General features: G+C 40.1%; 1 protein-coding gene across 4 annotated transcripts in view; it reads left to right on the top strand.

The window, feature by feature from the left end:
• Positions 1-22,789, top strand: part of tent4a (terminal nucleotidyltransferase 4A) — an 83,080-nt gene that overhangs the window by 47,357 nt on the left and 12,934 nt on the right. For all 4 annotated transcript variants that reach the window (XM_063069590.1, XM_063069589.1, XM_063069588.1 and 1 more), the window contains exons 4-9: positions 195-315; positions 403-510; positions 4,340-4,468; positions 8,837-9,050; positions 14,761-14,887; positions 18,038-18,141. In XM_063069590.1, the coding sequence (XP_062925660.1) occupies positions 195-315; positions 403-510; positions 4,340-4,468; positions 8,837-9,050; positions 14,761-14,887; positions 18,038-18,141 (803 nt within the window). The remainder of the gene's footprint in view (positions 1-194; positions 316-402; positions 511-4,339; positions 4,469-8,836; positions 9,051-14,760; positions 14,888-18,037; positions 18,142-22,789) is intronic.

Genomic DNA, 22,789 nt, shown 5'->3' with positions numbered 1-22,789 from the left:
TTCAGTGCTCTGATAGTTTTAAGTAAAATTGTTTTTAATAAAAATGATGGAATTCTGAGTAGATGATCCAGATAATTTTTTAAAATAAAAATTATAGCAATCTGTTTATGGTTTATAGCTGGCTTATCTCTACAGAAGTTTACTCTTGTCTAGAATTTACTAGTGTCATTTTTTTTAATTCTCTTACTTTGCAGTGACATAGACCTTGTAGTTTTTGGGAAATGGAAGAACCCACCTTTACAGCTATTAGAGCAAGCACTACGAAGACGGAACATTGCTGAACCATATTCTATTAAAGTACTTGACAAAGCTACAGTAGGTTACTTGAATGTCTGTTTTTACTTTTAAAACTATTTCTTTCAGTGTGTTTCATGAGTTGAATAAATGTTCTTAATTTTACAGGTGCCAATTATAAAACTGACTGACCAGGAGACAGAAGTCAAAGTAGATATCAGTTTCAATGTTGAAACTGGTGTGAAGGCAGCTCAATTTATCAAAGACTTTATTAAGGTAATTATGACAATTGTATTTGACTGCATGTTAGGACATGTGACAATAGTAAAACAATTTGCATATTGTCTGTGTGCCCACATGATTGACAGTAATGACACAAATACGTCTGTACCTGCTGGTGATGTTCAATGTGTAAATATTGATACTTGCATGAAAACTTTGTCTCCCATTTGTTCTGGACCATTCTTGCCATTCAGTTAAAACTTTGCTCTTTCAAGAAAATGTAGCTGTCCTAAATTCAGAGAAAACATATACTGGCATTTTTTATTCCATGATATGAAGTTCTAGGCTTGTAGTGTCAGGATCCTCATGCACAGGCCCAGCAATGACTCATAGGAGCGTCATTCTGCTATCGTTGACCAGGAACTTTGAAGTTGCTGCCTCCTGGTGAGACATAACAACCACCTTCTGCAGGAAAACACTGTCTTCTTGATGAGCTTTTCCATTGAGAATGAGCTAGGTGGCATCTCGGGAAAATTCTTAGAATTAACAATTTTGACCCATTTTGTCATGAACCCATTATTGCTTAATGCCCCAAGAAGGTCTGATCATGAAATATCCTGTTCTGAATACCAGAGGACAATTAACTAGTCCTCCTGGTCAACTTCATCTGGGTTGGGAAAAGATGCCTTTTGGCAATGAAAGATCAGTAACGAAGGAGTGTAAGTGTAGTTCAAAGCAGTCCTTCTGATAAAATGCTTCAACAAGTACAGGATCTTAGGAGTGCAACATCTCTGATTGGAGGAAGACCGCAGTTAGATTATAAAATTGCTTGAGGGAAGGACAGCAAAGATGTTCATTTGACAGGTATCAATTACTGCTGAACTGATTTTTACCTAATCCACTCTGTTATCTTCATCAGCCTGTTGACGAGTGGCATCATCTAAAAGGTTACCACATGTAGGACAGTGCTGAAGTTCTCAAGGACTCTACAGAAGATTTCAGACATCACTTTTCAGAATAGTTGTCAAACTTGCCACCATGAGAACCAAGGGGTGCCCATGGTACAAACTGTTCTGAAGTTGAATGTAATTGACTCTTGTGAAGGGATTCTTAGCTTCACCCAGGCTTGATTAGTTGAGAATGGTCATAAAACTGAGGAACCTGTTAACTGCGAAGTGTTCCTGGATTGGAAGCTCCTCTAAGGAAACAAAACAAAGGGACAGCAGAAACTTCTAAAGTATGATTGGTGACTGAAACACAAGAGGCTCAGCATTTTGACAGCAGAATTATGCATGAATTTATCAGAGCTGTTAAAGCCACTTAGAGCCCAGTCATCCAAGGCCACACCCAGCTAAGAGCTGAGGTGGAGATGAACTTGCTAAGACAGTGGCAGTTAATGGTTGCTGCACCAAACACTTAAAAATCTCTTCAGCCAGGATTCTGTCACTGCTGTGAGCCCTTTTGACACCATCCTCCAGTCAACAAACTTGCCACCTGTCCTGATCTACAAATTAAACCTCTATGCCAAGTTAAAGTAAATAAACTTTCAAGACTAGATGGCATCCCTTTTGAAGTTCTAAAACACTTTGGATTTGTAATAGTGGTTCTCCACCATTATCTCATCGTCCTAAATCTTGACGAAAAGGAAGAATCATCAGGGGATCTCATGCCACAATTGCAATAATCAAGAAAGACAATTTAACCTCTGGGAACTACAGAGAAGTCCCTCCTGCTGTCTGCCACAGGGAAGTCAAGTTCCTTCTGAATTGCTGCCTCTAGTGACTGAAGCACTGTTCCCTGAATTGCAGCATGGGTTCAGACTAACCTGCGGCAGAGTGTGGTTGCCTTAAACCAGGCAACAGTTCCAAGAAAGTCAGACAGCAGCTCTAGTCACTACGTGAACTTTGTGAAATTCACTGAAGTCTTTTACACAGTCAACTGGGTGGCAATATGGAGTGATGGCCTCCATTTCAGCTACCCATAGAAATTGGTTTCCCTTCAATCTTCCCAATATGACATTTATGCCATAATCCTAAAAATGAGTCTTTCAAGGTTCACATCAATGCAGACTGATGTTAAGCAAGGCGGCGTCATTGTCTCAGCACTTCAGGTTTTCTCATTACTGTGCTGCACTTCACTGTCAACAAATGTCCTGCAGAATGGAACTGATCTTAAACTTGGCAACAGTTTGCTGCAGAATTGATGTCACCCAAATCTCAATATTAAAGCCGCAATAAACGTTTACATTTGCATGCAATTAGAGGCTGAACCCCAAGCCATCAATGCTTTCACTGAAGTAGTGGAGGAAGGGGAATTGCATTCAGCATCCTGAAGACAATATACTCTAACTACCTACTGCAAGAAACAATGTTTTCTTAATTGTATTTTAAACTTCCAGAAGACATTTAGGTTTTATGACCAAACTAATATGGCTTGCACAGATTTCAGAGATAAAGAATAACTAACTGGTAAAACCGGAGTGTTCTGTTCACCTAATATGCCAGGCCTTGTTAGTTTTGCCTTTAATCTAATTGTTGAATTTCTTCCCACGTTAACAAGCCTTTCCCATGTGAGACTGACTGCAGAGTTGCTTGAAACTAGCGCTTAAAATGCACTGCTTTGTTTTCAGTGAATTTCCCTTAAAACAGTGACCATTTGTAAACCTCTTATATTTGTGTATGTGTAATAAAATGTGTTATTTACTATACATTGAAAGCTTGTATCTAAAGCTAAGCCCATAAAACACTATATTTCAAGTCTGCTCTGACTTTAACAGTCAGTTATTTTCTGCATTTTTTCAGAATGTTATTACTTAATTGTTGAGGCTGTACACAAACCAGTTTATCTATAGTTTGTCCTCAGCTGAAACCATCTATTTAACTGATGATTGAGTTAGGTGTTTGTGATTTGGCATCCAACATCTGTTGAAGGAAAGCTAGTTTGATATGATGGGCCTAGATGACAAATGAATCTTTTTCTAACTGCTCTTTGTATTCCTAAGCACTTTGCTATATCACTTTTATTGACAGGATAAATGTTAGATATGTTATAATGTCTGATAGACATTAAGGTAACTGGCTTGTTGCATGCTTCCATCTCTCTACCATGATTGAATAAAGGAGTGGCATTTAATATTTTTTCAATATAATAGATCCTTCACTGAAGAAAAAGATTATTAAGAAAAGTAAATCCAATGCTTCAGCTATCTCACTAGCCCCATCTTTGGAGATCTTGCCATGAAGTTCATCAAGACATCTTCTGACAATTTGTGTGCTTTCATATCCCTCATGTTTGGAATTTTTCTGTATTCTTGTCTGAGTCTCTGTCATCTCGCCCAATTTCCAGCATTTTCTGGGAGGTTACTTGTAACTGCTTCACCAAAAAAGAAAATCCTACTGTCTTAAAATGTAATTATAGAAAGAAATATCTGTTTTGAAATTATTGAAACAACACATTTATAATAGGTAAACATTTTCAACGAGGGCCCAGTCTTGTATTGAAACTGCTGTGTGCCAACTTCTGGCATAAAAGATGTGCCAACTAAGATATAATTTAAGCTCATTTCAGTGGTGCAGCAACTCAGTTTACCATTAAGCAATCAATAATACTATTACTCCATGCAGCAGTTTTGTTGACCTGTATATTCCCTTTAGTATATTTGACCTACTAAATTGGAAACCGCCATCACAGGTAACAAATATTCTATTATTGGATGCTTACACTGTTCAATTTTGTGTATATGTGATGTTCTGAATGTCTTATAGCACTTTAAATCAATTGATCAGATTTCTGATTCTGGATCATTTTCGATATTTTAGCTTTAATCCTTGACAATTTTTGTTTTATTTCAAATTAACACAGATATGTTTATTTTTCTTCTCAGGGTTACCCAGTGTTACCTTACTTAATACTGGTCTTAAAACAATTTCTTCTTCAGAGGGATTTGAATGAAGTCTTTACTGGAGGAATTAGTTCTTACAGCCTGATTTTAATGGCTATTAGTTTCCTACAGGTAAAAATTTCTTAAGTTTAAGATGAAGGCTAAATCTTGTTGACAAATGTTAATTGTACAACTTGGAGCCAGAGGGGTTTATTTGTGTGGCAACACATTTATGTGTTGTGTTCATATTTTGTCAAATGTTCAAGTCCTGGATGTACAGTACTGTGCAAATGGCTTAGGCACATATACAGTACCTTTAAAAAGTATTCTCCCCACGCCCCCGGAAGTTTTCATGTTTTATTGTTTTACCACATTGAATTTCAGTGGATTTAATTTGGCTTTTTAGACACTGATCAACAGAAAAGGACTCTTTCATGTCAAAGTGACAACAGGTTCCTACAAAGTGACCTAAATTAATTACAAATACAAAGCACAAAATAATTGATTACCTAAGTCTTCACCTCTTTTAGTATGACACACCAAATCATCATCAGTGCAACCAATTGGTTTCAGAAGTCACATAATTAGTTAAATAGAGATCCGTTTTTTGATACCTGTGGGCAGTCAAGGTGTTTCAATTGATTGTAGTAAAAATACACCTGCATCTGGAGGATCCAACTGCTGGTAAAAACTACACCATGAAGATAAAAGAAAACTCCAATCAACTCCACAAAAAAGTTACTGAAAGGCTTAAGTCAGGAGATGGATACAAGAAAATTTCCAAGTCACTGAATATCCCTTGGTGTATAGTTAGTCAGTCATCAAGAAATGGAAAGAATATGACACAGTGTAAATTTGCCTAGAGCAGGCTAGCCTCAAAAACTGAGTACCGTGCAAGAAGAGGACTAGTGAGGGAAGCTACCAAGAGAGCTATCTCAACCCTGGAGATGTTATAAGCTTCAGTGGCTGAGATCGAAGAGACAATTGTTAGGTGTTTCTCCAGTTGCAGCTTTATGGGTGAGTGTCAAAGAGAAAGCCATTGGGGGAGAAAACCTCGCATGAAATCTCGGCTAGAGTTTGCCAGAAGGCATGTGGGGCAACTGCAGTCAGCTGGAAGAAGGTTCCATGGTCTGATGAAACAAAAATTGGCTTTTTGACCATCAGACTAAACACTATGTTTGGCATAAGCCAAGCACTGCACATTATCAAAAACACACCATCCCTACCATGAAGCATGGTGGTGGCTGCATCATGTTGTAGGGATGCTTCACTGCAGCAGGCTCTGGAAGTCTTGTGAAGGTGGAAGGTAAAATGAATGCAGCAAAGTACAGGGAACTCCTGGAGGAAAACCTGATGCAGTCAATTCTCTGGATTCTTTCAAGAAAGAGTTAGATAGAGCTCTTAAAGGGTACTGATTGTGGATGATCAGCCATGATCACAGTGAATGGTGGTGCTGGCTCGAAGGGCTGAATGGCCTACTCCTTCACCTATTGTCTATTGTCAGCAACAAAACTGTTACTTGGGAGAAGAGTCGTTTTCCAGCAAGATAATGACCCCAAAGCATAAAGCCAAACTTCATAGGAATGGCTTAAAACCAACAAAGTTGAAATCCTAGAGTGGCTAAGTCAGAGTCCAGGCCTCAATCCAATTGAGAATTTGTGGCTGGATTTCAAAAGGACTGTTCACTCATGATCCCCATGCAGTCTGACAGAGCTTGAGCAGTTTTGTAAAGAAGAATGGGGAAAAATTGCAGTGTCCAGATGTGCAAAGCTGATAGACCTATCCACACAGACTCAAGGCTGTAATTGCTGCCAACGATACACCTACTAAGTACTGACTTGAAGGGGCTGAGTAAATTATGTAATCAATTATTTTGTGTTTAATAACTGTAATAATTTTAGATCAATCTGTAGAAATTTGTTTTCACTTTGAAACCAGTTTTTTTTCCTGTTGATCAGTGGCAAAAATGCCAAATTACATCCACTATCATTTAATGTTGTAAAGCAGTAAAACATGAAAATTTCCAGGGTTGGGGGTTGAATACTACTTATAGGCACTGTATATAGTTGGGGTGCCTTTGCACAGTACTGTATTTGTCAACGTGGAGCAGAAAGTGTTTGTAAATCTGGCTGGAGCAAAGGATGTTGGGAATGGCGATCACCACAGGAAGGGTGAGAGACATATGGCAGAGGAGGAGTGCCAACAGTGGAAGGTGGCATAGGTGCAGATACACTTCACTCTGAGACTTCAGGCAACGCTATTTGTTTCCAAACAATTGGTTTATTAATTGTTATAGAACATCACTCTGGTGCTTCCCATTCCCTCCCCTCTCCTTTCCGCTTTTCCCAACAGTGATTTCCCTCTTCCTACCTCCTTCCTACTCTGTCCATAATAGAGACCCATATCCGAATCAGGTTTATCATCACCCAAATATGTCATGTTTTTTTTGTGCAGCAGTAGTGCAATGCATACATAACACTACAACAGTACTGAGCAAAAGTCGTAGGCACCCTAGCTATGTACAGTGCCTATAAAAAGTATTCATCCCTCTTGGAAGTTTTCATGTTTTATTGTTTTACAACATTGAATCGCAGTGGATTTAATTTGGCTTTTTTGACACTAATCAACAGAAAAGTCACTTTCGTGTTAAAGTGAAAACTAATTTATTCAAATTGGTCTAAATTTATTACAATTATTACAATTTATTACAAAATAATTGCATAATTACTCATTCCCTTCGTCAATATTTAGTATTTAGTTTGCACCTTTGGCAGCAATTACAGCCTTGAGTCTGTGTCGATAGGCCTGTATCACATTTGAACATCTGGATACTGCAATTTTTCCCCATTCTTCTTTACAACACTGCTCAAACTTTGTCAGATTGAGTGAACTAGACTTTTGAATTGGTCACTCCAGCACATTAACTTTGTTGCTTTTAAGCCATTAGTGTGTAATTTGGCTTTATACTTGGGGGTCATTGTCTTGCTGGAAAATAAACCTTCTCCCAAGTCGCAGTTCTCTTGCAGACCGCATCAGGTTTTCCTCCAGAGTTTTCCTGTATTTTGCTGCATTCATTTTACCCTCTACCTTCACAGGCCTTCCAGGGCCTGCTGCAGTGAAGCATCCCCACAGCATGATACAGCCACCACCATGCTTCACGGTAGGGTTGGTGTGTTTACACCAAGCATAGCGTTGACTCTGATGGCCAAAAACTCAGTTTTGGTTTCATCAGACCATAGGACCTTCTTCCAGCTAACTCGGTCTCCCACGTGCCTTCTTGCAAAGTAGCCGCGATTTCAAGTGAGTTTTTTTTTAAACAGTGGCTTTCTTTTTGCCACTCTCCCATCTCAGTCACTAAAGCCAGCAACTCCTCCAAAGTTGTCATTGACCTCTTGTTGGCCTCCCACCCTAGTCCCCTTGCACGGTCACTCAGTTTTTGAGGACGGCTTGCTTAGGCAGATTAACAGCTGTGCCATATTCTTTCCATTTCTTGATTGACATAACTGTACTCCAAAGGATATACAGTGACCTGGCAATTTTCTTCTATCCATCTCCTGACTTGTGCTTTTTAAGAACCTTTTCGTGGAGTTGCTTGGAGTGTACTTTTGTCTTCATGGTGCAGTCTTTGCCAGGATACTGACTCGCTAGCAGTTCCAGATACACATGTATTTTTACTACATTCAATTGAAACACCTTGACTGCACACAGTGATCTCCATTCAACTAATTGTGACTTCTAAAACCAATTGGCTTCACTACTGATGATCTGGTGTGTCATATTAAAGGCGGGGGAATACTTATGCAATCAATTAATTTGTATATTTCTGTTTTCACTTTGACACGAGCGAGTCTTTCTCTGTTGATCAGTGTCAAACCAAAGCCAAATTAAATCCACTGTGATTCAGTGTTGTAAAACAATAAACAAACTTAAAGGGAGGTAAATACACCTGATATATAAGCACTGTGTGTGCCGAAGACTTTGGCATTGATGGGGTTTCTCTTCTCAGATGAGCTTCAGATTATCTTCATTGCACAAGTTTAGTGCAAAGAGGATGTTCATTATAATTAGGGAGGTAAGGGGGTAGCTTATTGCAAATTTACAGATTTTTAATTAACCTTGTTAAGTTTTTAAATTTAGTCTTAATGTGAAAACCCACCTGCTGTTTAAAACAAAGAAAAGCTGGGAAGGAGGTTGTAAACAGCTGTGAAAGGTTTGAAGGGTTTCAAGACAAGGGTCGTCTCAGAACATCGGATGCCATGCTTCCGTCTAGACTGTTTCATTGGCATTTAAGATGTCTTTTGGCCAGCAGAGTAGACATTCCGATCGGTTATGTGTAAATATGGTTACACCATAGTTGGTCACTCAGCTAGATTTATTGACTGGCAATATCTGGTCCTGCATTCTTCATGTTTTAAAATACTCAGCTATGAAAGCTGGTGGGTTTACCACTTTGGAAAGGAGGATACTTTCAAGCTAATCTCTGAATCTTGAATATTTCAGTTACATCCAAGGATTGATGCCAGAAGGCCTACTGTAAATCTCGGAGTTCTTCTGGTGGAATTCTTTGAACTGTACGGGAGACATTTTAATTACTTGAAAACTGGTATTAGAATAAGAAGTGGAGGTGCGTACGTTGCCAAAGATGAAATCATGAAGAACATGACCAATGGGTACAGACCATCCATGTTATGTATTGAAGATCCTCTGGTTCCAGGTAATTCAAAGTGATTAAGAATGCATTTTGCTTGAGTGCCTTGCATCTTTAACCAGGTAACTGGCTTGGAGCAATGCAAGATAATTTCGTCATTGTATTATAAATGAAAAAACAGCAGATGTTAAAAATATGGTATAAAAGCAGGAAATATTGGAAAATTTCAGCAGGTCAGGCAACATCTGTGAGAAAAGAACTGACTAGCATTGCAGGTCAGAGACCTTTCAAACAGTTGGGTCTTCAACCTGAAGTGTTATCACTATTTCTCTTGACGCAGATGCTTCTTGACCTGTTGAAAGCTCCCAACATTTTCTACTCTTATTAAATTAATATAATGTCTTGCTCTTAGGGGAATCCTTCAGAAAACAAGTAATGTTTTTGTGGTTCTGAGGTGACTGAAGCCATTGTGGAAATGCAAATGATTCCACCGATGGGGCATGTAGTGCCCGATGGAGCATGAGGGTGGGTAGTTTGTGGTATGCCTCTCACACCACTTACACAACTTTCTCTGTATTTTTGATAATTGGACTGAAGTTCTTAATATCCCAAATGAGTAGTCAAACCAATTCTCAAGAGACTGAGGAGATACTGAACTTTTAAGAGGATTTTGACAGGACTTTTGATCCTTTCCTCATCTTGTTATGAGCCTCAGTGAAGTGGCAGTTTTGATACCAGGGGTAAACAGTATGGCCTTGACCAGTGGAGCGCTTATTGAGTATCTCATTACCTATCTAAGGGAAGAAGATATACCAAGTACCTCAGAGGCTGTAAATGTGACATTAGTGCTATTATGAAGAAAGCACAGCTGTGCCTCGACTTCCTTATGAGTTTGTGAAGATTCAGCATGTCATGTAAAACTTCTGTAGATGTGTGGTGGAGAGGTATATTGATTGTTTATATCATGGCCTGATGTGGAACCACCAGTGCTCCTGAATGGAAAAGCCTACAAAAAGTGGTAATGGTCCAGTCCATCATGGGTAAAGTCCTCTCCACCATTGTGCACTGAAACACGGAGTGCAGTCGCAGCAATGCAGCAACACGATCAAGGACTCCCACCATCCAGGCCATACTCTGCTGCTGCCATCAGAAGGAAGATGCAAGAATCTCAGGGCACCCGCCATCAGGTTCAGCAACAGTTATTACCCCTTCACCATCAGGTTCCTGAACCAGAGGGGATAACTAAACTGAACTGAACTTCACTCACCCCCATCTCTGAACTGTTCCCACAACCTATAGACTCACCTTTAAGGACTCTTCGTCTCACATTCTCGATATTTACTGCTCATTTATTTAGCTTCTATTTACACTGTTTGTTGCATTTGCATGTTGGTTGTCTGTCTGTCTTGTAGGTTTCAGTCCTTCAGTGATTCTATGGTTTTTCTTGTATTTACTGTGAATGCCTGCAAGAAAATGAATCTCAGGGGTTGTATATGGTGTATATGCTGTATGTACTCTGAGAAGCCTACCTTCTCCTTTGAGAAGAGGAAATCTAGCTGAGAAGTGCAAATGAAGAAGTTGAGGCAGGGTTCTTGTGTATGACAGCAGCTGAAGAGCTGTTTCCTGAATCATTGAGTGGATTCTGCCATTCAGAGTCATGATGGATACCAACGTGCAACAACTCAGCGGTAGGGCACCAACTGATGTACAGTACATGTTTAAATCAATAGAACCTTAAGGATCATCTGCCCCTCAATCAGCTATGCACAAAAAAAACATTGCTTTTAGTTCCTTCATGAAAACGTGCAAACCAAACCTATAAATATGCAAATGAAGGAAATCTTGGTGCAGGCTGTGTCACTGCCAAATACAGGGGAGCTCTTTTGCATAATATACATTTTATGCATTGGATGATTGCCTGATCAATTAAAATGTTCTAAAATAGCTGTTGCACTTGCTTTCTTCAAGAAATTATTTAGTGGAATTAATTACATTGCCTCAAAATGAACCTATCAAAGTATAAGCCGCTCTTTGATATTGATTCCTTTGAGCGATGTCCATCCTTGGATGCAGGAATATTTTTTAGTTGCAATGGAAGTTGTGCATTTTTGTGGCGGTACTCTCATCATGACTTAAAGGGTGTGAAATAAATCTTGAATTTAACCATAAGACACAGGAGCAGAATTAAGCCATTCAATCCATCGAGTCTGCTCCGCCATTCCATCATGGCTGATTCCGGATTCCACTGAACCCCATACACCTGCCTTCTCGCCATGTCCTTTGATGCCCTGACTGGTCAGAAAACGATCAACTTCCGTCTTAAATATACCCACAGACTTGACCTCCACAGTAGTCTGTGGCAGAGTATTCCACAGATTCACTGCTCTCCAGCTAAAAAAAAAGGTTGCCCCTCAATTTTAAGGTTGTTCCCTCTAGTTCGGGATATCCCCACCGTAGGAAATATTCTCTCCACATGCGCCCTATCGAGTCCTTTCAACGTACAGTAGGATTCAGTGAGATCCCCCTATATTCTTCTAAATTCCAGTGAGTACAGGCCCAAAGCTGCCAAACACTTATCATATGTTAACCTCTTCATTCCTGGAATCATCCTCATGAACCCCCTCTGGACTCTCCAATGACAGCATATCCTTTCTGAGATATTGCCCTGAAAACTGCTGACAGTGCTCCATGTGTGTCCTGACTAATATCTTATAAAGCATTATCACCTTGCTTTTGTATTCTATTCCTTTTGAAATAAATGTCAACATTGCATTTGCCTCCTTTATCACTGGCTCAACTTGTAAATTAACCTTCTGGGAGTCTTGCACGAGGACTGCTAAGTCTCTCTGCATCTCTGATGTTTGAACCTTCCTCCCATTTAGATAATAGTCCACACTATTACCAAAATACTTTTTCATACATTTCCCAAGACTGTATTCCATCTGCCACTTTTTTGCCCATTCTTCCAATTTGTCCAAGTGCTGCTGCAATCGCATTGCTTCCTCAGCACTACCTACGCCTCCACCCATTTTCGTATCATTGCAAACTTTGCCACAAAGCAATCAATTCCATTATCTAAATCATTGACAAACAATGTGAAAAGCAACAGTCCCAATACTGAACCCTGAGGAACACCACTAGTCACCGGCAGCCAACCAGAAAAGTACACTTTTATTTCCACTCGCTGCCTCCTGCTTGTCGGCTATTCTGCGATTCAAGCCAGTATCTTTCCTGTAACACCATAGGATTTTATCTTGTTAAGCAGCCTTGTGTGGCACCTTATCAATCGACTTCTGAAAATCCAAGTAAATGACATCCACTGCCTCTCCTTTGTCCACTCTGCTTGTTACTTCCTTGAAGAACTAACAGATTTGTCAGGCAAGATTTCCCTTTACAAGAAACTATGCTAACTTTGGCTTCTTTTATCATTAGTCTCCAAGTACCCTGAAACCTTATCCATAATAATAGACTCCAACATTTTCTCAACCACTGAGGTTAGACTAAGTGGCCTATAATTTCCTTTCTTTTGCCTTCTTCCCTTGGAGTGGAGTGACATTTACAATCTTCCAGTCCTCTGGGACCATGCCAGAATCAGGTGATTCTTGAAAGGTCATGACCAATGCATCCATTGTCTCTTCAGCATCCTCTCTCAGGACTCTCAGATGTAGTCCATCTGGTCCAGGTGACTTATCCACCTTAAGACCTTTCAGTTTGCTTAGCACTCTTTCCTTTGTAATAGCAATGGCACTCACTCTTGCTTCCTGACACTCATGGACCTCTGGCACACTGCCAGTCTCTTCCACAGTGAAGAATAGATGAAAAGTAGCCATTAAGTTCATCTGCCATTTCTTTGTCCCCTATTACTACCTCACCAGCATCATTTCCAGTTGTTCAATATCAACTCTCACCTCCATTTTATTCTTTATATAACTGAAAAAACTTTTGGTATCCTGCTTTATATTATTGGCTAGTTTGCCCTCCTATTTAATATTTTCCCTTGTATTTTTTTAGTTGCCTTTTGTTGGATTTTAAAAGCTTCCCAAATTGTCCAACTTCCCACTCACTTTTGCTACCTTATTTGTTCTTTCCTTGGCCTTCAGGCAGTTCTTAACTTCCTTTGTCAGCCACGATTGCCTTCCCCTGCCATTTGAGAATTTCTTCCTCTGTGGGACATAACTATCCTGCGCCTTGTGAACTATTCTCAGAAACTTCTGCCATCTCTGCTCTGCTGTCATCCCCAGCAGTATTCTCCTCCAATCCACCTGGACAATCTCCTCCCTCATACCTCTGTAATTCCCTTTATTCCATTGCAATACTGACATGTGACTTGTGTTTCTCCCTCTCAAATTGCCGTATGAATTCAATCATATCATTATTATTATTGTTGTCTCCTAAGGGTTGCTTTATGTTAAACTCCTTAATAATATCTGGGTTATTAGACAATACCCAATCTAAGATGGCCTTTTCCCGGAGTAGACTCAAGCATAAGCTGCTCTAAAAAGCCATCTTGTAGGCATTCAACAAATTCCCCCTCTTGCAATCCGAAACCAACCTGATTTTTCCCAATCCCCTTGAATTTTGAAGTCCTCCATTACAATTGTCATTATCCTTATTGCATGCCTTTTCCAGCTCCCAATCTCAACCCCACATCTTGGCTACAATTTGAAAGCTTATATGATTCACATAATGGTTTTTTTTTCACCCTTGCTATTTCTTAACTCCACCCACAAAGATTCAACATTATCTGACCTTATGTCACCTTCTTCTAAAGATGTAATTCCATCTCTTGCCACTAGAGCCACACCACTGCCTATGCCTAATCTGGGCAGTTGTTCATTTTGCAAAAATACCAATACTGGTTAATTGGGTCATTGGTTAATCAGGGCAGTCGCTTATCTGGGATGACTCCAGGAGAACAAAAGCTATCAAGAAAATAGCTATGATTCCCTTCATTTATTGGGGACACTATGCCGCTTAATTGGGAACAGGGGACTTGCACAGTTTATAACTAGTGTTGGTAAAGTGCTTCGAGCAAACAGTTTTTAACTAGTGAGATTGTGTGTGTTTGTGTTCAGAAAGCACCAATTTTTGTCATAGATAGTTGGCAAGAAATAAGTGGTGAGACAACTCAGAACTGTTACTCACTGAAGTTTCAAGCACTGGAGATTCCACAAATGGCTGAGAGTGAAAATTAAATGTTTTTACTACTTTAGGAACTATGAAGTGATTGAAGGTATCGGCAATCATCTTGAATGTTACAATGAAAATGAAGATTTGGAGGATGCCGCTATCAAAAAAAAAAGTTTTGAAGGCAGTCCAATATCTACACTATATGTCTGCATTGATTTTGTTCAATTACATTCAATGAAAATAACATGGCAGTGTGATGAATTCCTCCAATAACTATTTGGACTTAATACAGTTTTATAGTACTGCAGTAGTATTGGTAGTGTTCTATTTTGTTTTGTATTCCATTTAAATATATAATTTCTTCCTCAGTTAAACGGTAGTTTGTCTTTTTTTTTTAATACCTTTTTAGCTATTTCCATGAAACTAGCTGATTGTGACAGCTGCTTAATTGGGCCCAAATGTACTGGTTAACCTGAATACGCTACACTTACAAAACCTTTGCAATGGCTGTTTAAGACTGTAATGATTATTCAGAATTTAAATTATGTTTGAACTCTGTACAATCACAATTTTTTTTCAATAATGGTTCATGTTCAGCACTCAAAGCTATTGATGAATAATTTTGAATTTTGCTACCTCCTGGTAGGAAATGATGTAGGGAGGAGTTCATATGGAGCCATGCAAGTCAAGCAGGTCTTCGATTATGCGTACATTGTCCTAAGTCACGCCGTGTCACCGCTGGCAAGATCTTACCCAAACAAAGATTCTGAGAGGTATTGGTTTATTGTTGTCAAATGTATCATATTGTATTCATTTAATTTCTTGCATCCAAGGGAGTAAGAATCTTTGTTGCGTCTCCATCGCAATATAAGCATCAAAGTGGGAGGATATTGCCTAAACGCTAAGATTGTATACATAATTGTTTTGTATACATGTATGTACAGTCAGATACACAATCAGATATGCAATCAGATCAATGTGTATTGATAAATCTAATGGCCTGGTGAAAAGCTGTCCCGGATCCTGATGGTCCTGGCCTTAATGCTGCGGTACCCTTTGCCATATGGTAGCAGCTGAATCAGTTTGTGGTTGGGGTGGCTGGAATCAGTGATGATCGTCTGGGCGCTTTTTACACACCTGCTGTAAATGTCCTTAATAGAGGAAAGTTCACATCCACAGATGTGCTGGACTGTCCGCACCACTCTCTCCAATGCCTGTGATTGACGGTAGTACAGTTCCCATACCAGGCAATGACACAGACAGTCAGGATGCTCTCAATGGTGCCCCTGTAGAAAGTCTGAGGGTTTGGGGACTCATGCTGAGCTACTTATGCTGAGGTGCTGTTGTGCTTTTTTTCCCCACCACGTAGCAGGTACGTACAGTCCAAATGAGATCCTTGGTGATGTGTACTCCAAGGAACTTGAAACTACTCGCCCTCTCAACTACAGTCCCATTGATATCAATAGGGGCTAGACTGTCTCCGTTGCTCCCATAATCCACAATCAACTGTTTTTTGACATTGAGGGAAAGGTTTTTTTTTTGGCATCACTGTGCTAGGACACTGACTCTCTGTAGGCTGTCTCATGATTGTTGGAAATGAGGCCTATCAGTATTGTGTCATCTGCAAATTTGATCAGATTGGAGCTGTGCTTGGCAACACAGTTATGGGTGTAAAGGGAGTAGAGGAGGAGCCTCAGGACAAAGCCCTGGGGTGTTCCTATGTTGAGGGGCAGAGGTGAGGGAGCTCAACCTTACCACCTGCCAGCGATCTGACAGGAAGTCCAGGATCCAGCAGCACAAGGCAGGGTACAGGCGAAGGTCTCTGAGTTTCTTGTTGAGACTGGGGGGTATTACGGTGTTGAATGCTGAACTGTAGTCCAAGAACAGCATTCTAACACAAGTATCCCTCTTTTCCAGGTGAATGAGGATGGTGTGTAGAGCTATGGCTATGGCATCGTCTGTGGATTGGTTGTGTCGGTAGCTGAATTGTAGGGGGTTCAGTGTAGGTGGTAGCATGCTGCACATGTAGTTCTTGAACAGCCTCTCAAAACATTTGCTCGTGAGGTGAGTGCAACAGGACACCAATCATTGAGACATGTTACCTTGGTTTTCTTTGGTACAGGGGCAATGGTGGATATTTTGAAGCAGGAGGGATCTACACAATGTACCAAGATGCAGTGAAAAGCTTACCTTGCATACTGTTCATGCAGCTTAAATCATTTTACAGTGCACTGAGGTAAACAAGATAAAACAATAATGCAGACTAAAGTGTAAAAGTTACAGAGAAAGTGCAGGTGAACAATAAGTGCAAGATCACAGTGAGGTAGATTGAGGTCAAGAAACCATAATTGTATAGGAGGTCCATTCAAGAGATGGAGGCTGTCCTTGAGCCTGGTGGTGTATGCTTTGTATTCTTTGCCCAAAGGGAGAAAATAAATTCTTTTGAAGATGGGCAAAGAAGCAAGATATTATAAAATTTCTGTAAATGAAAGACAGGTAATCGACTTGACTAAAATTTGGCTGATGGAATATAATGTGATGAGTGCTTCTGTCCAGAGAGGTCTAGGTACCATTTTAGATGAAATATGGTTATCAAGGCACAGTAGCATAGTGCTTAGGACAACACTTCACAGTATTAGCAACCTGGGTTCAATTTCTGCCACTGTTTGTAAGGAGTTTGTGCGTTCCTTCCATGACTGCATGGGTTTCCTCCCGGTGCTCTGGTTTTCTGTCACAGTCGGAAGTTCTAACAGTTAGGTTAATCAGTCATTCTAAATTGTTCTGTGATTAAATTGGAATTGCTAGGTGGCGAGGCTCGAAAGGCCTGAAGGGCCTGTTATGCACTGCAGATCCATAAATGAATGTCCAGAGTGGGTGGGATCTTTGATTATACTGACTGCTTTACTGAAGCAATGATAAGTATAGACAAAGTCCTTAGAGCAGAGGCTGGTTTCTTTGAAGTGTTGAGCAGTCTCCACTACTCTTCAGCTTTGTGCAGTCAGGAGCAGAGCAGTTGAAGCTATGATACACCTAAATAGAATGCTTTCTGTAAAAATTGGTAAGAGTTGACAGAGCTTTCTTGGCTGTGACATCCATGTGGTTGGACCAGGGCAGATTATCGGTGATCACTCCTGTTAACTTGAAGCTGTCAACTTCAGCACTGTTGATGTAGACAGGAGTCTGTTTACCTCCTTTCTGTCTTGGCGAAATCAGGGTATTGGGATGATGGTGCTCTTCCTTAAAGCAGCATGGAACTAGAATTTAAAGCAGGGAGAGGTTAAAAATGTCTATTACAGTAGTAAATTGGATAATGAGGGATTTTATTTGTGAAACACCCTGGTTCCATTGGCTACATAAGTCTAGGGAAGACAACCTCCGGCCCTGCCAAATGTGTGAGATTGAGGTGCAGGCCCATCCCAAAACCCCCTGTTTGTGTGGATGCTGCGTGATTCGTTACCCTGTCACAAATAAGTACCACAAAATAACAGATGGTACACCGCATACAATTAAACGATTTAACTTTATAATTCCTAGTTTGACTACAGGGGTAAAGAAAAAGCCAAAAAAAAAGGGCCTATTTTAATAAAGCAGCCTAATGTGCTAATGTGCACAAGTTGGAGTTCAGTTTCCCCTTCGCCAATCCTCCTTCGATCTCCCTAGGCTTCGTTGAATCGTGGCCCCGCTCCAGGTCAAGACCTCTTCTCTCCGGCGTCTTCATCTCCCGCTGAACAAAAGACCCAGCTCACCCCAGTGCCAGGCACACAACTCGAAAACACACGTCCTTCATTGGACGGTTCATATTCTCTAAAGCACCCGTTATCTCTAACCATATCCCAAACACTGCTTCTACAGAAAGACCATTACGTTACTAGTGAAACCTTTCCCGGGGTGTTACATTTGCTTTGTATTTATTTTTTTTGCAGCACTCTTGGAAGAATCATTAAAGTGACCCAAGAGGTAATAGATTACAGGGAGTGGATCAGGAAGAAATGGGGTGCGGTGAAGATTGTAGGATCATCTGATTCTGGTACGTAATGCTTTCCTGCGCTGAATTGATGTAGAATTAAAGTATAAATCTCATTCTTTAATAACATCATAGTCAAGTAAACCTACTTTGGGTCTAACAAAGCTTCTTTCTCTTCACCTGGTAGGACTTGGCCTAAGTCATATCACCTTTCACGTAAAATGTTTTGCATTTTTACTACATTTAGTTAGGGTCAATTTTATTTTAAATGGAGCCCATTCACCTTGTATTTTCAACATGCAAGTACAATTAATATTGTAAGTTGTTTAATTTGTTATTTTGGGATGTAACAGCTAGAACAGAAATATTGTCATGCTAAAATACAGTTGATACAAGCTAAATGTGTAGTAGGAAAGCTTTTAGAAATCGGGAAAGCATGGACATTAGGAAAAATCTGAAGGGACGTAGTTTGAGAAGTTGTTTAATAAATCATCACTCAAAAATGTGGTCTATGATATTAGTCATGCTTGAGAAACTACCTTAAAGACAGGAAACGGTCAGTTTATTATCACTGTCTTGGGTATCATGAAATTTGTTTTGTGGCAGCAGTACAGTATCAAGACACAAATTACTTTTAAGTTCAGAATAATTTGTGCCAAACAGAGAAATAACGAGATGGTGTTTATGGTTACACCAGAGAGTAATAGTAAATGATTGTTCAGACAGGAGGATATATATCACTGCTGTTTCCCAGTGATTGATACTTGGACATGGTGCTAATATTGATCACCTTGCAGCATATAGGTTAAGGTTTTCCAGATTTGTGGATGGCATCCACTTGATTGAGATGTAAACAGTGGGAAGGATGGTAAGTGTCCAAGAAAGGGCAAGCTAGATGAATGAGCAGAGAAGTGGATGAAAATGAATAGAGCAATGTGCAGCGATATACTTTGACCAAAAGTATGAGGGAAGGCCATATAGACTGACGAGCACAGGGTCTGCAGGAACAGGGACTTGAGTGTGTGGCAAGAGCAATTTGGGAGTAAAGCATCTGGAATTCTAGTAATACCACTCAGATGCATTGAAAACAAAGTCTGAAGTTATATTAAAACAGTACTGAACATTATTTAGGCTTCAAATGGAGCAGTGTCCAATTCTGGTGGTCAGATAAACATCAGAGTCTTGGAGAATGTTTTAATAGCATGATTCTAATGATTGAGGGATTTCAGATGTTGGATTAGGCATGACATACAGGACAATACCAGCTTTTCAAGTATTTATGAACTGGAGTCAATATGTTTTAGCGTGGATAGAGCATTGGGTAACGAACAGAAAAATCATTAAGTTGACAAATTGTAACTATAGGGATCAGCTTGGGGGCCTTGACGAGTTGGCCTGTATTATAGCCTGCACAAAAAGACAGAATTTTCTGAAAATTTGAAGATGGTCAAAGAAGCAGGGCATTATAAAATTTCTGTAAGTGAAAGACAGGTAATCGAATTGACTAAAGATTTGCTGATAGAATGTAATGTGATGAGTGCTTCTGTCCAGAGGGGTCTAGGTATCATTTTAGATGAAATATGGTTAACAAACCGGTGAGTGAATAATTGAGCCAATGGAATATTGGATTTTATTACAAGAAGAATGACCTTTAACAATAAGATTCTGATTGGGTTTGCCTGTGTAAATAATGAGATTTTCTTTTTGTATAGCAAAATTAGGGGCATGGTTTCAGAATAAATAGTTGCTCATTTAAGAATAGTAAGGAGACCTCTAGTTGTAGTTAAATGTATTGCGTCTTCTGTCAATGATAGACACTGATGTTTTTTATTAATTGTTGAGGCTCTGCCTGTTTTATTCATCTGAAGAGAACTTGGCTATTCTGACACCTAGTAAGATTAATGGAATTACCTGCTTTAATTTTTGTGGCTTGTTGATACAGTTCCCAAGAATGGGCAAACTGCATTGTGCTCTGCCTAGAAAAGATCAATTTCATCAGGAATTGTTTTCGGCTTTCTACCAAGGGCCAAATTAGTGGTGAAGCAGCATGTGTACAAATGCAGTCCTCTTACTCACTGCTTTTGGTTCTAATCTGCGTCACTGACCATGGTTCATAGTGCTCAATTATCTGAGCACTACACAATAGCTGTGGGTCTTCCTTGGTAACACACAACATGCTGGAGGAACTCAGCAGGTGGGGCAGCATCTATGGAAAGGAATAAAGAGTTGATGTTCAGCACGGAGAAATGGCAAATCTTCAATTCCTTCGATGCTGCCTTTCCTGCTGACTTCCTCCAGCATTTTTTGTGTTACTCTGCTTTTACAGTATCTCAACATCTCTAGTGTTTAGTTTTTCTTGAAGTGCCTTAGGCCCAACGATCTTCAACTGCTTCAGGATGTTCTTTCCATTATAAGCATAAAACTTTTTAATGAATTCATGATATTCAGATCTTGCATGCAGCAAGACCTAAGCATCATTCATTTGTGCTGATGAATAGAAAATAAAATCTGTAACACAAGTTTCAGGCAATGATCACCGAGTACTTGACATTCAATATTTCTGTCTCAGCCCTCTACATTCACCACTTTCAGACTTGGAAAATGTTCTGGATAATTCTAAACTCGCTAGGTAAATTCTGCTATATGGAAGGGCAGAAGGTTGGTATCTTGTAACAAGAGATCTGCCCCCTGATTTCTCCAAGCACCTTCCACCAAATACTCTGCTTGAGAACTTGAGAGCAACTTGAATAACTTGATCAGCACTCTGTTCATCATCCTAGCTACGGTGTGTTGGTGTGTATTCTGCTCAAAATGATTGAATTGTACAGCACAGAAATGGACTCTTTTGACCAACACGATCCATGCATAGTGTAATGTCTATCAACGTTAATCCCATTTGCCTGCCTTACACCTGCATCCTTCTGAATTTCCTATCGGAGAACCTGTGCAATTGCCTTTAGATGTTGTAATTGTATGAACACCTGTCTTGGCAGCTTGTTCTGGATAACCACTAACCTCTGTGTGGGTGGGGGGGGGATCCTTCTCTTTTAAATTTCCTCTCTAAACTTCCTTGGAATTCCTTAAATTATTTCCTCTCCCACTTTGGAACTGTGTAGATTTCCCTGGTTTGTGATGAAAAGACTTAGAAACCCTTTAAGGTCACCATTCAGCATCCTATGTTCCAGTAAGAATAAACCCAGTCTCTCCTTATAACCACAGCCCTCCATTGCAAGCAACATCCTTGTAAATCTAACTGCTCTCTATATTGCTATGATATCCTTTCTGTGATGTGGCAACCAGAGCTGTACACAATACTCAAAGTGGAGTATAGCCAGTGGTTTGTAAGGTGAAACATGATATCCCAATTTTTTACTCAACATCACCCGTGAAGTTAAACATATCATAGTTTTCACTACCCCACCCACATTTATCACCTTATTCTGGGAGCTATGGATTTGCATCGCAAAGTTTCTCTGTCATACTCCAAAGATTTCTGCCTTTTACTCCCCAATTGCATCATCGTGCACTAGTCTAGATTAAATTTCATCTAAGTTCTGCCCAACTTTCAGCTGATCTGTATTTCACTGTGTCCACTCTGGGTCCAACCAAAGGTGCAATTGTTCATGTTTTGTCTGTGGTTATAAACAACATCAAGTACTCCAAGTCTACCCTATCTAAGAGTTGCTCAATAGCGATGGAGATGAACTTTGTGGATTGTGTTACCATCAACTGCAAGATGATGTCCAAGTCTGCAGAGTGAGTGATTGTCTTGGACATTTTTCTTGTGATCGCAAAACCCTATTGGAGGTTGGTACTGTAGAATACTGGCGATACCGATGACAGGAAAGCTGCGTGGCCTCAGTTTCAGTGTGGACTAGGCCTCAAGCCACAGGGGTCACCTGTTGCAGCTGCCCGGGGAAAGATGCTGAAGGAGGTGTGGGAGAGGTGCAGCAGGTGTGCTAGAGTCCATGATGTTTAGGGACTGGCCCCTCCTGTCAGTGCAGGAGGCAAGGGGATTTGTTTGTAACATGTTGGCTTGTTCTTGCCAACAACATCCAGGCACCATCAATCTACAGGACATGACACCAGCGACTTGAGTTATATTATAATTTTTGTGTGACTGTATGCTTACTGCTATCTAGTGTGTTATGTGTCCTGTGCTGTGTATGACTGTTGGTATTGTGTTTTGCACCTTGGCCCCAGAGGAACACTGTTTTGTTTGGGTATTCATGTGTGGCTGTATGACAACTAAACTTGAACTGCATTTGGAGAAATGCCCATCCACTACAGTTCTGCCAACTGTGGATACAGTTTGTCAACATGTCTCTGATCCCTTGAACTTTAACCTTCTAGACTAGTTTACCTTCCATCTGTGACCTTGTCAATAACCGAAGTCCATTGTAGAGCATATTTGCCACTCTGTATTCATCAGTTTCTTAATTCATTAAAATCTCAATCAGTTTTAATTTCCTTGCAGAAAACTATGCTTACTCCTGATTACTGCCTGCCTTTTACAAGTGAACATAACCCCAGTCTCTCAGTCTTCCAGCAACTTCACTGTTACTTATGTAAGGCTCACCAGCTTGTTTCCAGGCTTATCCCAGCTGTCCTTTCCTCTTTTTCAACAAGGGGCCCTCACCCATGGCTAACATATGGCTATCAGAATCACAGTAATTTCTTTGCTTGTTTCCCTTGGATCCTGGGGTAGATT

This window comes from Mobula hypostoma, chromosome 17 (assembly GCF_963921235.1).
Source record: "Mobula hypostoma chromosome 17, sMobHyp1.1, whole genome shotgun sequence".
Lineage (NCBI taxonomy): Eukaryota > Metazoa > Chordata > Chondrichthyes > Myliobatiformes > Myliobatidae > Mobula > Mobula hypostoma.
Note: the sequence above shows the minus strand (reverse complement) of the source record. Positions and strands in the feature narration are given on the sequence as shown.